Below are 13,938 nucleotides of genomic sequence, written 5' to 3' on the forward strand. Positions count from 1 at the left end.
TCCCTCTGGAGCATCTTAACTGACAACAGATGAACAACCTAAAACAAAATATATGCCTGTAGCTCTAACATTGTCATTTCCTTTCTTCTGTATGATTTTTAACACCTTTGCCTGATGAAGAAAGCCAGTGGAGCTTTGAAAGCCTGCATCACATATTTTGTGCTTTTTTATTTGTCCCAATAAAGGTATTGCTGCTTTGTGGATTTTGTTATATTTTGCTGTATGGCCAACAAAGTTGCTACTGGACATGTAAATATAAGTGGCTGAAACTTGGTAATACTGTTTGCTGATGCAGAGGTAATAATATCTTGGGAGACGGTGGGACTCATGCAGTTCAATAATCCCTAGCCTAGGAAGACTATACTGTACTGTAGATCCACCTATATATAAATCCTGCATCTGTAGGATGATACTTAAAGGGCAGTGCGGTGTAATGGTTTGAGCACTGGACTAGGCCACTGGGAGACCAGGATTCAAATCCCAGCTCAGTCATGGAAACCCAATGGCTGACCTTCAAAAAGTCACATTCCCTCACCCTCGGGGATGGCAATGGCAAACCTGCTCTGAAGAAACTTGCTAAGAAAACCCCATGACAGGCTTGCCTTAGAGTTGCTATAAGTTGGAAACGACTTGAAGGCATACAACAATAACAAGACAATTGTCCACCTCAGTGCAAGTAGAAATAAAGTTCATGATGTATTTCATGACTAGGAGAAGAAACAAACAAACCTAACCTAATAAAAGATTAAAATAATTTAAAAACCACAAAACAATGTTTAGGGCTGTTGTTAAAATGTTTTTTTATTAATTACACTGATCATCCTAAGTTCCATTTGTTAAACATAATTACCAGCAGCCACCAAGTGCTACCTTAGTCTAGTTGTCCCCACTCATGCAATTTTCAGAACTTCAGCAACCATGGTTCCAACCCCATCAAAAATCTCATGCAAGGGGGCCTTGCACATGAACGCACAAGTGGTGACTATCTTGTTAGCAGAATCAACATGGGCTTCACTCACATCTTTACAAATGTGCTTGCATCCAAGTTCTTCTATTGCAGCCGCTGTGTCCGAATCAGGAAATCTGCAAGAAAGAAAGGAGAAGTGGGCTTCCCTTCCCCAAAGTTTTAGCCAGGCACTTTGTGGGATAGCAATTCTCATCAGTCCTTTTCAGCATAGGCAAGTGGCAGATGATATGAGCTGCAGTTAACAACACCTAGAGACAGACTAGTATTAAGGGAGGGGTTAAAACCGATTTCCAGTCATGAATGACCCATTTTCATTGCACCTAGCAACAAGCTTTAAAGCCTCCAATTTATATTTCCTCATTTCCACAGCATAACAGAGACAGCCAGCGTGGCATAGTGGTTTGAGCGTCGGACTATGACTGGTGAAAAGGATTCAAATACTGGCTCGACCAGGTAAACCCAGTGAGTGACCTTGAGCAAGTCTCACTCTCTCAGCCTCAGGGGAAGGCAACGGCAAAAAACCTTGAAGAAACTTGCCAAGAAAAAGTGTATATCTGCCAGTGTGAAAGGAGGAGCTGAGCATGCCTGGTTGATGAGCATGCTTGGGAATGCTATGAGGACTGGCCTACAGGGGAGAAAGGATGCAAAACTCAAGATTGTCTCTGAGAAGGCAGAGGGGGAAATGATGGTATACAGATAAGGAAGTACTGTAAAAGAGATAGGATAGTCAGCCTGAGCGAAGATCTGAACAAGGTTTAAAATAGTTCAGGGTTTAATGTTTGATCTAATTGTTTATTAATAAAATTCTACTTTTTTATTCTTTTCTATAAATTGCCTGACTGTTCCTGTTAAGTTTTGGTAGAATCTGGTCACACTTACCACAGTGAACCCATTGAACAACATATTCACTGGTTGGATCTGATCTGGGGGGGATGTTAGGGGAAAAGGCCCAAAGTGAATGACAGGAGCCTAAGGGTTTGAACACAGCTTGGGTCCAGACTATTTGAGAGACTAGGCCCAAACAGACAGGCCAAAATAAAGCTGCTTCACGTCACTATGGAGGTATGCTGTTTAAATGCTGCATGTGTCCTAAGAGGCCAGAAACTGCACCAAAGCTATGCTCCAATCCTAAAGACTGGAGCTCAGCTTTGGTGCAGCTTCTGGTCTCTTAGGACGCATGCAGCATTTAAACAGGATACCTCCAGAGTGACCCGAAGCAGCTTTATTTTGGCCTGGCTGTTCAGGCCCTGTATCTACCCATATGAAGCTGCAAGAGCCCTAAGATCTGCAGAAGAAGGCTTTCTCTCAGTTCCATCAAAATCACAGGCTCGATATAACCACTTGCCAGGCTTATGTTGCTTCTTATGTCTTCTCTCCCCACTGCTGATATATGGTGAAAATATACTTTATGTCAAATGAGAAGATGAGCATAAATATTAAGAAAATGTTGTATTTAATGGAAAAAAATATCACAGGCTCGCCTGGTGAGGACACGAGACAGAGCCTTCTCAGTGGCTGCTCCCACTCTCTGGAATGCCCTTCTGCAGGAGGCTAGGCTGGCCCCCTTCCTGCTGGCCTTTCACCGGGAAATAAAAATACTTTTATGTCTGCAGGCTTTCTGTACATAATGCATAGCAGTGTGGTTTTATGGAACAGGTGGGGTTTTAGTCTGTTTTTAACTTGTGTATATTTTATGCAATTTTATATGGTTTTAATTCTACAACAATTTTAAAGGTTTTATCTGTGAACCGCCTTGGGTCCCTCCAGGGGGAAAGGTGGGATATAAATGAAATGAAATGATACAAACAAACAAACAAACTGTAGGGTAAGTCTGGAGAGGCAATCCATACTAGCTAGCACTTCCAGGCACTCTTGACAGGGAATGAGTCCCTGGCTGCAGCTCTGTCATGTATACACTGTGGAATGCTTCCTATGGCTGGTCCCCTAATAGAATAATCCTACATACACCTCCTCTAGAGTAGGTTTGAGGTGCGTGGGGCTCATTCTTACGAAAATGTTTATACAAGTCTTCCCCAATCTGGTGGACTTCCAGATGTTTTGGGAAGCTCAGTTCCTATGATCCCTCATTATCAGCCATTTCAGCTCAGAATGATAGAAGCTAGAGTGCAAAACATTTGGATAGCACAGATTAGGGTAAAACTGATTTACAAGAATGCAGTGCAATTTATTAGAGATTCCAGTGATAACAGCTAGAGCATGAAAGAGGAGATCAGCAGCCATGTCCCCACATGCAGAAAGACGATATTCCAAACTGCCAGCTGTTTTCTTACCTTCCATCGACATTTTTATTGTGGCCAACAGTGACTTCACAGCCTGGGAAGACTTTTGCTGCCAGCACAGGGGAGATACAGCACAGACCAATAGGTTTCTTTGCACTGTGGAAAGCCTCAAGGGTGGACTTTACAAGTTCATTGACAGTGCAGTCCTTTCCTTTCACAGCCCAGGAACACAGGTTCTTAGCTACACCAAAACCCCCTTAAAAGGAAAAAAAAAAGGAAACTTGAATATTGGGAAGAAATGTCCCCTTTACCCCATGACACAACACCTCCTATTACTTAACCAAGGTTTCCAACTGAACCATCCATATACTCAACCCCATGTGGGGTCAAGGGAAGAGGGGAAGAGTACTACACTGGATCTTTCCTTTTATGTGTGGCCATGGCCCCTCTAATTTATGATGAAAAAGTTGTGGAGAGGCAAACATTTTTTGTTGTTAAGCACTTATGTCACTTTTCCTGGGGGGGAAATCTTCCAAGTTAGTTTACTAAAGAGAATGAGCTTCATCACACCAACACTGTATCAGCTGAATGGTTTATCAGTTTCTGAAGCTGATTCAAAGTACTGATACTAAGTTTTAAAGTCCTAAATGTTTAAAAGCTGAACAACTTGAAGGGGCAACTGTTCCATATGTTCCTGCCTGATTACTGTCATCTTCAGATGGTCTTTTCTGGGCACCACTACTTTAGATGTGAAGATCCAGGAATAAACACACAGATAAAACATCGGGGGGGGGGGGGGGAGAGACATTTCCCCCATTTTTTTTTCAAAACCTCCCCCGCCCAGAAAAAAGATAAATAATGTGTGATAGAGTTTGTTTTTTTTTTTAGAAAGATGAACAAAATATTTACGATAAGGTGTTCCTCTATTTACCCCACGACCATCATATTGTTTCTAAAAACTATGAAGTCTTTTCTGCAAGACTATGCATTTCTCATCTTGTTTTCCTTTTCTCGTTTCTTTTTTTGGGGAAGAGTGTATTATGTCTGCTTGGCACTATGGAAGCCCAGAGGAGACAAGTTTTGTTTTACTAATGTTGATAGTTTCTGCTGTTTTTATTGTTTTTTCTGTTTCTCAAAAACTGGCAAGACAGAAGAGGTTCAGGTTCCCCTTAACTCCATTTGTAGCATGCATAAATAAATAAATAGAATTTCAAAAGCATATTCAATTTGCAATTATATTTGAACAAACTGTGTAATTCATCAAAAATGATAATTGTATGCCAAATCAAGTTACACAATGCATTTTATGCTCCTAAAATAATCAATTGACTTTCAATCTGTAAAAGGAGTTAATACTGCATTTTAAAACTTTTCCAAATTTTTCCAATTATTTTCTGGGGGGGGGGGGGGGAACTCCAGAAAAAGTTCCCCCCATTTCAACCTTTCCAAAAATGTTATATCTCTTTATGAGTGACTTTGTAATAATATAAGAAAGAATTACAATTACTGTATATAACAATATAAGAAAGAATTATATTTTAATGTAATTCTTTCTTATATTGTTATATTCTAATGTAATGTATATAATTAATGTAATGTATATAATATATAATAATAATATTTTAATTATATTCTGTTTTTAATATGTAATTAATAGTTCTTTGGTCGATTAGAGTCTATATTGGCTGATAACTAACAGAATTTTGTGTATCATTAGCATTTCCTTTGAAATCCATCAATTTTGCAGAGGATGTTAAAACCAACTGACATAAAAATACTGAATCATAGAATAGAATCGTAGAGTTGGAAGAGACCACAAGGGCCATTCAGTCCAACCCCCTGCCATGCAGGAACTCTCAGTCAAAGCATCCCCAACAGATGGCCATTCAGCCTCTGCTTAAAGACCTCCAAGGAGGGAGACTCCACCACTCTCCGAGGGAGTGTCTTCCACTGTCGAACAGCCCTTACTGTCAGGAAGTTCCTCCTAATGTTCAGGTGGAATCTCCTTTGCTGTAGCTTGCATCCACTGTTCCGGGTCCCAGTCTCTGGAGCAGCAGAAAACAAGCTTGCTCCCTCCTCAGTAAGACATCCCTTCAAGTATTTAAACAGGGCTATCATATCACCTCTTAACCTTCTCTTCTCCAGGCTAAACACCCCCAACTCCCTGAGTCTTTCCTCATAGGGCAGAAGACAAAAGCATATGCAACACAGTCAGGCCCCAGACTCCGTTATTATCTTTTGTATCACCCCATGCCACTCCTGTATGGAGTTGCAGCTCCAGATCATTTGGAACAACAAAAGACATTATACCCTGCTGTCCTGACACTCCCTAGAGACTACCAAGAATCTTAACACTTTGAGGAGTGATCACCTGATGAGTTTAACAACCCATTTTTACAAGAGTGTAATCCAAGACATGTAGACTCATAAGCAAGTCCCACTGAAATCAGTGGGGTTTGCTACAGGTAAGGTGTTGTAGCAGGAGTGAGGAACTCTATGCTTCCTTTGGCACAAAGATCAGAAAATGGACAATGGGAGTAGGACAGACTGTATGGGGAGGACCTTGCAGTAGAACCTTCTTCAGTATCACCTGATCAGCTCACGTAGGAGGGGGGCACAATCTGCTGTCTGGCCCAAAACATTTCCCTGCTCCTGGATGACACACCTTAAGTGGCCAATCCAACCTCTCTTTCAGCCTGAAAGGCTTTGGGTAAACCTACACCAGTGATTCCCAAACTATGGTTCTCCTGGTTTTTTTACTTCAACCCCCAGAAGCCTCAGCCATCTTGACCAATGGTCTGGGATTCTGGGAGCTAAAGCCCCAAACATCTGGAAAACCAGAGTTTGGGAATCACTGATCTACACTGTAGAAATAATGGTGCTTGTCCCCAATTTAACTGCTGTAGCTCCATCCTATAGGATCCTGGGATATTTAATTTTGTGAGGCACCAGCACTCTTTGGCAGAGAAAGATAAAGACCTTGTAAAACTACAAATCTCAGGATTCCATCGGATGATGCTACAGCACTTAAATGTCAAGCTCCATTATTTCTACAGAGTAAATGCATCCTTTGGGCCCTCAACTTCTGCAGTGCTACAAAGAGATTTCAAGATTTCAGGTATTATGTATTTGAGGATGTTGTCGCGCTAGCAACACTGAAAGCTCACTTCACACCTCTCTCTTATTCCATAAAAGCAAAACTGTCATGGAACACAAAGAGAAGTGCATGGAGATTAAAATAATCACTTGTAAAAGGGCCCACCTGGGAAAATGACAGCATCAAATTCATCAACTTTCAATTCAGCCAAATCTTGGATGTTCCCTCTTGCAAGCCGGGCACTTTCCACTAAAACATTTCTCTTTTCTTTACTTTCGCTGCCTTTTAAATGGTCAATAACATGCATTTGCTCAATATTTGGTGCAAATATCTTCACCTGAAAACAACAGCAACAAATAAATGGCAAACAGGTGGATTATATAGTGAACAGGGAACTAAACACTCCTGCAGTTTCATGCATTGAGTAAACCATTTTTTAAAGCAAGATAATAATTGCAAGCATCCAGATTAAGAGGCTTCCTAAATATGAAGATCTCAAAATATAGTGAGACAAGACCTTTAAAATCCAACCAAATGTTCTCTTAAATTTTATGCATTATGTTATTTTAAATACTCTCTACTGACTTGGATCACCTGGTAGTAGAAATACCACAATTCAAACTTGCTTTTCCTAAAGTAGGCTACAGCACAGTAGTACAGTTACATACAATGCTGACAAGCTAGTTACCCTCCAAAGCATATGTTAAATTTAATAACATTTAGTTCATGCTAACTCAGGAGTGAACCTCTGAGGTTGAGAGAGTGTGACTTGTCCAAGGTTCATGTTGCTATTTAACTTGTGTTAAACACGCTCAGCTTCAGGGGAAGGCAATGGCAAACCTTCTCTGGACAAATCTTGCCATGAAAGGCTTGCCTTAGGTTCGTCAGGGATTTGGCAGGCCTCCCTAAACAGAAATGGAGTTACTTGACCTTTGCAGCAACAACACAACAACCCCCTCAACCCACACTATGCCACTTGATTTGAGGTTCACACATGAACTGGGGGTGCCTAAAAGCAACTGAGGCTGCACCTGCACAGCACAATTAATCCACTTTCACACTGCTTTAACTTTCTCAGACTTGCCCATAGAGAATAAGAGGATAACAGGGGAATACTTGCCCACAAAGAATAATAGGAGAGCACTTGCCTATAGAGAGCCATTGGAGAATACTTACTAAGATGTTTATCACACTATACTCTTAACAAGCCATGATTCCAGTGTGACTCCTCTAGCTGCCTCCTGCTGCATTCTGGGATTACCCTCCTTAAAACTGCCAATCCCAGAATGCAACAGGAGGCAGCTAGAGGAGTCACACTGGAATCATGGCTCGTTAAGAGTATAGTGTGATAAACCTCTAAGAATACTTGCTCAGTGTTTCCCTATGGGCAAGTATTCTCCAATGTTTCCCTATGGGCAACAATTCTCCAACAATTTCTTATGGGCAACTATTCTCCAGTGTTTCCCTATGGGCAAGTGTTCCCCAATGATTCCCTATGGGCAAGTATTCCCCAATGATTCCTTATGGGGCAAGGATTCCCCAGTGATTCCCTATGGGCAAGTGTTCCTCAATGATTCCTTATGGGGCAAGGATTCCCCAGTGATTCCCTATGGGCAAGTGTTCCCCAATGATTCCTTATGGGGCAAGGATTCCCCAGTGATTCCCTATGGGCAAGTGTTCCCCAATGATTCCTTATGGGGCAAGGATTCCCCAGTGATTCCCTATGGGCAAGTGTTCCCCAATGATTCCTTATGGGGCAAGGATTCCCCAGTGATTCCCTATGGGCAAGTGTTCCCCAATGATTCCTTATGGGGCAAGGATTCCCCAGTGATTCCCTATGGGCAAGTGTTCCCCAATGATTCCTTATGGGGCAAGGATTCCCCAGTGATTCCCTATGGGCAAGGGTTCCCCAATGATTCCTTATGGGGCAAGGATTCCCCAGTGATTCCCTATGGGGAAGGGTTCCCCAATGATTCCTTATGGGGCAAGGATTCCCCAATGATTCCCTATGGGCAAGTGTTCCCCAATGATTCCTTATGCGGCAAGGATTCCCCAGTGATTCCCTATGGGCAAGTGTTCCCCAATGATTCCTTATGGGGCAAGGATTCCCCAGTGATTCCCTATGGGCAAGTGTTCCCCAATGATTCCTTATGGGGCAAGGATTCCCCAGTGATTCCCTATGGGCAAGTGTTCCCCAATGATTCCTTATGGGGCAAGGATTCCCCAGTGATTCCCTATGGGCAAGTGTTCCCCAATGATATCTTATGGGGCAAGGATTCCCCAGTGATTCCCTATGGGCAAGTGTTCCCCAATGATTCCTTATGGGGCAAGGGTTCCCCAATGATTCCTTATGGGGCAAGGATTCCCCAATGATTCCCTATGGGCAAGTGTTCCCCAATGATTCCTTATGGGGCAAGTGTTCCCCAATGATTCCTTATGGGGCAAGGATTCCCCAATGATTCCCTATGGGCAAGTGTTCCCCAATGATTCCTTATGGGGCAAGTGTTCCCCAATGATTCCTTATGGGGCAAGGATTCCCCAATGATTCCTTATGGGGCAAGGGTTCCCCAATGATTCCCTATGGGCAAGTGTTCCCCAATGATTCCCTATGTGGGCCAGTACTGTCCCTCTCTAAGTGGATTCCAGGGCATGGCCTTTGGGGAAGGGGAGGGCCCCTCTTCCCAGACGTCGCTCCAAGGGGCCCGGGGGCCTGACCTCCGCTCCGCTGCGGCTGAGGTGGACCAGGACGGCGGAGGCCTCGTGGATCTCGCTCCCGTCGAAGACCCCGCAGCCGGCCAAGACCACCGCCACCCTCTTCTTCCCCATGGCTACTCTTCCTGCAATACCCACCGCGCCCCCTGCTGGCCCTGGCTGAGAAGACAGGCTCGCCACCTCTTGCGCTTGCTCAGGCGCTGCGCATGCCCAGAAGGAGGCCCTCGGGCGCCATTTTGAGTACCTCAGCACCATCCTAGGGAATCATGGGATTTGTAGTTTTTTAGAAATATTTTTATTCATGTTTTCCTATTTCTTTTTAAAAAATCATATAATCAAAGACAATTTACAATCAGTTTACACACACCAAGCTCATGACTTCTTTACATCACAATCAATTCAAACAAAACACTACCTCCTTCTAGTCAGATAACTACCAAACATATATCCCTCTACTATTCACTGCTTTATTTTCTGTGGCCTATGGGCTTGGCTAAATTTTACATATTTTGTCACAAAGGCTGCATCCACACTGGAGAGATAATAACCCGGTTTGAAACCGCTTTAACTCTTTTTTGGCTCTTTGCTATGGAATAGGGTTGCCATAAGTGAGGACCTCCAAACTGGGACAAATGTAGGACAAATGTAGGGCAACATTTTCAAATGTAGGACACATTTTTATAAAAATGGAGGACGCGCAAAAAATGAGGTTTTTTTAAAAAAAATGTTAATATAAATGCATGTTTTTAGGCATGATCAAAATGGAGGACATTTTGGCATTATTCCTAGACAGATGGCAGGAATGTACTTGCCCTCGGGTTCAACTTTACTTCTCAGAAGTGTGTACTTGGGCAAGGGACTGTGGTTTTTCTTCACTGCGCATGAGTCAGAGGCTTGTTGATATCAATATCACCATCATCATCATCATCATCATCACCACTATAATTGGCCAAGAAAGGCAGACTTGTTAGCATTCAAAGCACCATAAATACACAAAAAATGCACTTGCATATATTTAATAATAAAAAATAATGAAAAAATAAACAAGGCAGGGGTGTATATATTTGATAATAAAAATTAATGTAATAAAATAAAAAACAAGCAATAATAAAAATTAATAAAATAAAACAAAAACAAGCAATAATAAAAATTAATAAACTAAAACAAGCAATAATAAAATTAATAAAATAAAACAAGCAATAATAAAATTAATAAAATAAACCAAGCAATAATAAAAATTAATAAAATAATAAAAACAAGCTATAATAAATATTAATAAAATAAAATAAAAACAAGCTATAATAAATATTAATAAAATAAAATAAAAACAAGCTATAATAAATATTAATAAAATAAAAACAAGCTATAATAAATATTAATAAAATAAAATAAAAACAAGCTATAATAAATATTAATAAAATAAAAACAAGCTATAATAAATATTAATAAAATAAAAATAAAAAGCAATAATAAAAATTTAAAATATTAAATAAAATAAGTATTTTATATTTTTAAAAATAATTTAAAAAAACCCCAAAAACAAAGGCAGACCTAATGGCCACTGACTCAGCTTTCCTCCTCCTCCTCCTCCTCTGCCCCAATTCTGCCCTGGCCTAAGTTCAGGCACCCTTCCTCCGGCTCCTTCCTCCTCCTCCTCCTCCTCTCCCCCCTCCTCCTCCTCCTTATGAAGGCTGGCGCGCGTGCGGAGGGAAGCAGGGCAGGTGCGCGCGCGCTGCGCGGAATGAAGCAGGGAAGGCAGGCGCGCGGGGAAGGCAGGCGCGCACGCGCGCAGAGGGAAGTGGCGAAGGCGCGCACGCTGCCCCTGGCCCCTGCTGAGGCCTGGGCGGCGCGCAAGCCCTCCCAGTGGGGGCGCGGTGGCGGCGGCGCTTCTGCCGCCCGCTGAGGAAGAGGAGGAAGGCGGAGCCGGAGGAGGAGGTGTCTTGGCGCCGCAGCAGCCGCGTTAGCGGCAGCGGCAATGGCTGGAGCGGGCCCCCAAACCGGGAACAAGGCACGGGTGGGGGCCCAAACCGGACCGGGACCGGGAGGGGCCCCCCGAAACCGTGATTGTCACGGGGGCCGCCGGGATATGGCAACCCTACTATGGAATTCTAGGTTTTGGAGTTTGTTGTGGGGTCCACTCTGGAGACAAGGATTCAAACCCATTGGGTGGCCTTGGGCAAGTCACACTGTCTCAGCCTCCTCAGGGGAAAGCACGATAGCAAACCTCCTCTGAACAAATCTTGGCAAGAAAACCCCATCATAGGTTCGCATTAGGGTCACCCTAACCCAGATAGGACTTGAAGGCACTCAACAAGCACAGCAAGCCAAAGAGTGCTGGGGTCTCACAAAACTACATATCCCAGATTTCTGTAGGATGCAGCCATGGTAGTTAAAGTGAGGTCCAACTGCATTATTTCTACAGCGTGGCATGATGGTGGTTTGAGTGCTGAACTATGATTCTGGAGACCAAGGTTCAATTCCCAGCTCAGTCATAAAATCCACTGGGAGACCTTGGTCAAGTCACACTCTCTCAACCTCAGAGGGAGGCAAAGGCAAACCCCCTCTGAACAAATCTTGCCAAGAAAATCCTATGATAGGTTTGTCTTAAGGCTGCCATAAGATGAAAACTTGACAGGTCACAACAACAAAGACCCACCTCCTGTCATGAATGTTGGCTGCTCGCTATTCCTACTTGGAAAACTTTGCACCCCTTTCTTTCCCCACTGTTTTTCACCCCTTTTGTGTGATGCTTTAGATTTGGGCTGCCTGAGCCTGAAGGCCAAGGGCTGTTAAGTGACTTATTTCTTCCAAAGGGCTAGGGAAGCCTTTGTTTTGTGTGGCTCTTCGGTGAAAATGGGAATGGAGAGTTATTTATCATGAATAGTGGTAGAATTCAAAGATATAGCCATGTTAGGGCCTGTACAGACAGGCCAAAATAAAGCTGCTCTGGGTCACTTTGGAGGTATGCTGTTTAAATGACACATGCATCTTAAGAGGGTAGAAGCTGCGCCAAAGCTGCACTCTAGTTCTTAGGACTGAAGCATGTTTGGCATGGCTTCAGGCCTCTTTGGAAGCATGCAGCATTTAAACAGCATATCTCCAAAGCAAACCGAAGCAGCTCTATTTTGGCCTGTCTCTTTGGGCTCTTTGTCTATAGAATCCGTACATAGAAAAATCTTGTAGCACCTTTGAAACAAACTAAAAGAAAGAAGTTGGCAGCATGAGCTTTCATAAGCTTAAATCTACTTTAAATGCATCTGAGGAAGCAGAGTTTAGTCTAGGAAAGCTCATGCTGCCAACTTCTACCTTTCAGTTAGTTTTAAAGGGGGCTACAAGATCTCTCTACATAAAGATATAGCTGTGTTAGTCGGTAAAATCAGTATATAAAAATCAGTATCTTGTTGCCCCTTTTCTGAAAGAAAAAAGTTGGCAGCATGAGCTTTTGTAGACTTCAGTCTACTTCCTCAGATGCATTTGGTGGAGTGGAAGCCAGGCACAGACATGAGGATGTCAGTCAATTACCAATGTCATGCACATATATATGTGTGTGTGTGTGTGTGTGTGTGTGTGTGTGTGTGCCTGGCTTCCCCTCCACCAAATGCATCTGAGGAAGTAGACTGAAGTCTACAAAAGCTCATGTTGCCAACTTCTTTAATGCAGTCAGTCTCAAAGGTGCTACAAGAGCTTTCTACGAATTAATCATGTTGGGTGCCAATAACGGCTATTTACTCTCAGCCCCGCCCCCTACGTCACCGCCGTTGCCCCACTCACAGCCCCGCCCCTTCCCTCACCATCCTCGCCATACACATTGCCTCCGAGAGGCTAGCCCCGCCCACTTCCCATCTAAATGCGGCGATTGGGCGGTGGCTTCTCCTAGCAACGGCCTCTCTGCGCTGGTTGGGAGCGAGCGTCGCCCGTGTGCCCACCCATTCTGCCTTCGAGGGCTCCCATTAGCTGCGCTTGACGTTCTTCCCTGCCTCCTCCCACCCTGCCTCTCTGTCCTGGGTTGCCGGTGGCGGGCGCCGCCGTCACATGGGGGAAATCAGGGGGAAAGTGAGGGTTTAAACGGACATTAGCCCATAAAAATCCTGTGAATGATTTGTTGTTGGTTATTACCTGTTTATTGCCAGAATAAATCCTCTTTGATTGCAACATGTGAAAATCTTCACCATGATCACATGATTTGCATGGGCTAATGTCTGTTTAAACCCCCGCTTTTCCCTGATTTCCCCCATGCGATAAACTTCATATAGTCTTACTTGGAACAAGCCACTAAAATCATTGAGTCTGAATTCACAACTAACTTAAGTTCCATTGATTTATGCCTACATCTGGATTAAAACTATTGTCTTCTACTGATTTTTTTCTTAACAAAGGGTTAATAAGATTCATGAAAGAATCAACTCATACATGAAAGAAAGTGGACCCAGAGTTATCTTTTTTAATGTGGGAATTGGAACGGCCTAAAACAGACATCTGCCAAAGTTCTGAAAATCTCCCCATTAATGTATTTAAACTCAGATTTGAAAACATTTTTGTTTAAATGTGCACCTGCAGCCATTTTCTTGCTGCTTTATTGGCATTTTCAGAACATGGAACGGGAGAAGGAAGAGAGTTATAGCAGTCATTAATCTTCAACAAAGACAGTCAGGATGCTAACATGATTAGGCAGAGAACTGACATGCAAAATAAATTGAATCTAGCAGCATTGTGAGTATTTTTTTTAGTATATTAAAGACAAAGCTTGGAAAAGTTACTTTTTGAGTACAGTCCTCAGAATCCCAGTGAGCACAGCCATGGCCCATGCAGCCTGGGGATGCTGGAGATGTTAGTCCAAGAAAGTAATGTTTCCAAACTCTGATCCTAAATCTTCCAGGCTTTTCCCAGGGCTGAAGATCATCCTCATCCTCCCTCCCTCTCAC

At 43.0% G+C, this 13,938-nt stretch overlaps 1 protein-coding gene across 1 annotated transcript; it reads right to left on the reverse strand.

Moving 5' to 3' along the window:
- Positions 1–783: 783 nt before the first annotated feature.
- On the reverse strand, positions 784–9,162 carry LOC149319119 (glutamine amidotransferase-like class 1 domain-containing protein 3, mitochondrial). The gene is made up of 4 exons (XM_089511138.1): positions 9,020–9,162; positions 6,470–6,641; positions 3,259–3,463; positions 784–1,083 (listed from the first exon to the last, which is right to left on the reverse strand). Exons 1-4 carry the CDS (start codon positions 9,128–9,130, stop codon positions 891–893), a joined length of 681 nt encoding a protein of 226 aa, XP_089367264.1. The 5' UTR covers positions 9,131–9,162; the 3' UTR covers positions 784–890.
- Positions 9,163–13,938: the final 4,776 nt, after the last annotated feature.

The sequence above is a fragment of the Sceloporus occidentalis genome, unplaced genomic scaffold (assembly GCF_023333645.1).
Source record: "Sceloporus occidentalis isolate IW3139 unplaced genomic scaffold, rSceOcc1.0.p SCAF_2, whole genome shotgun sequence".
In the NCBI taxonomy this organism is placed as follows: domain Eukaryota; kingdom Metazoa; phylum Chordata; class Lepidosauria; order Squamata; family Phrynosomatidae; genus Sceloporus; species Sceloporus occidentalis.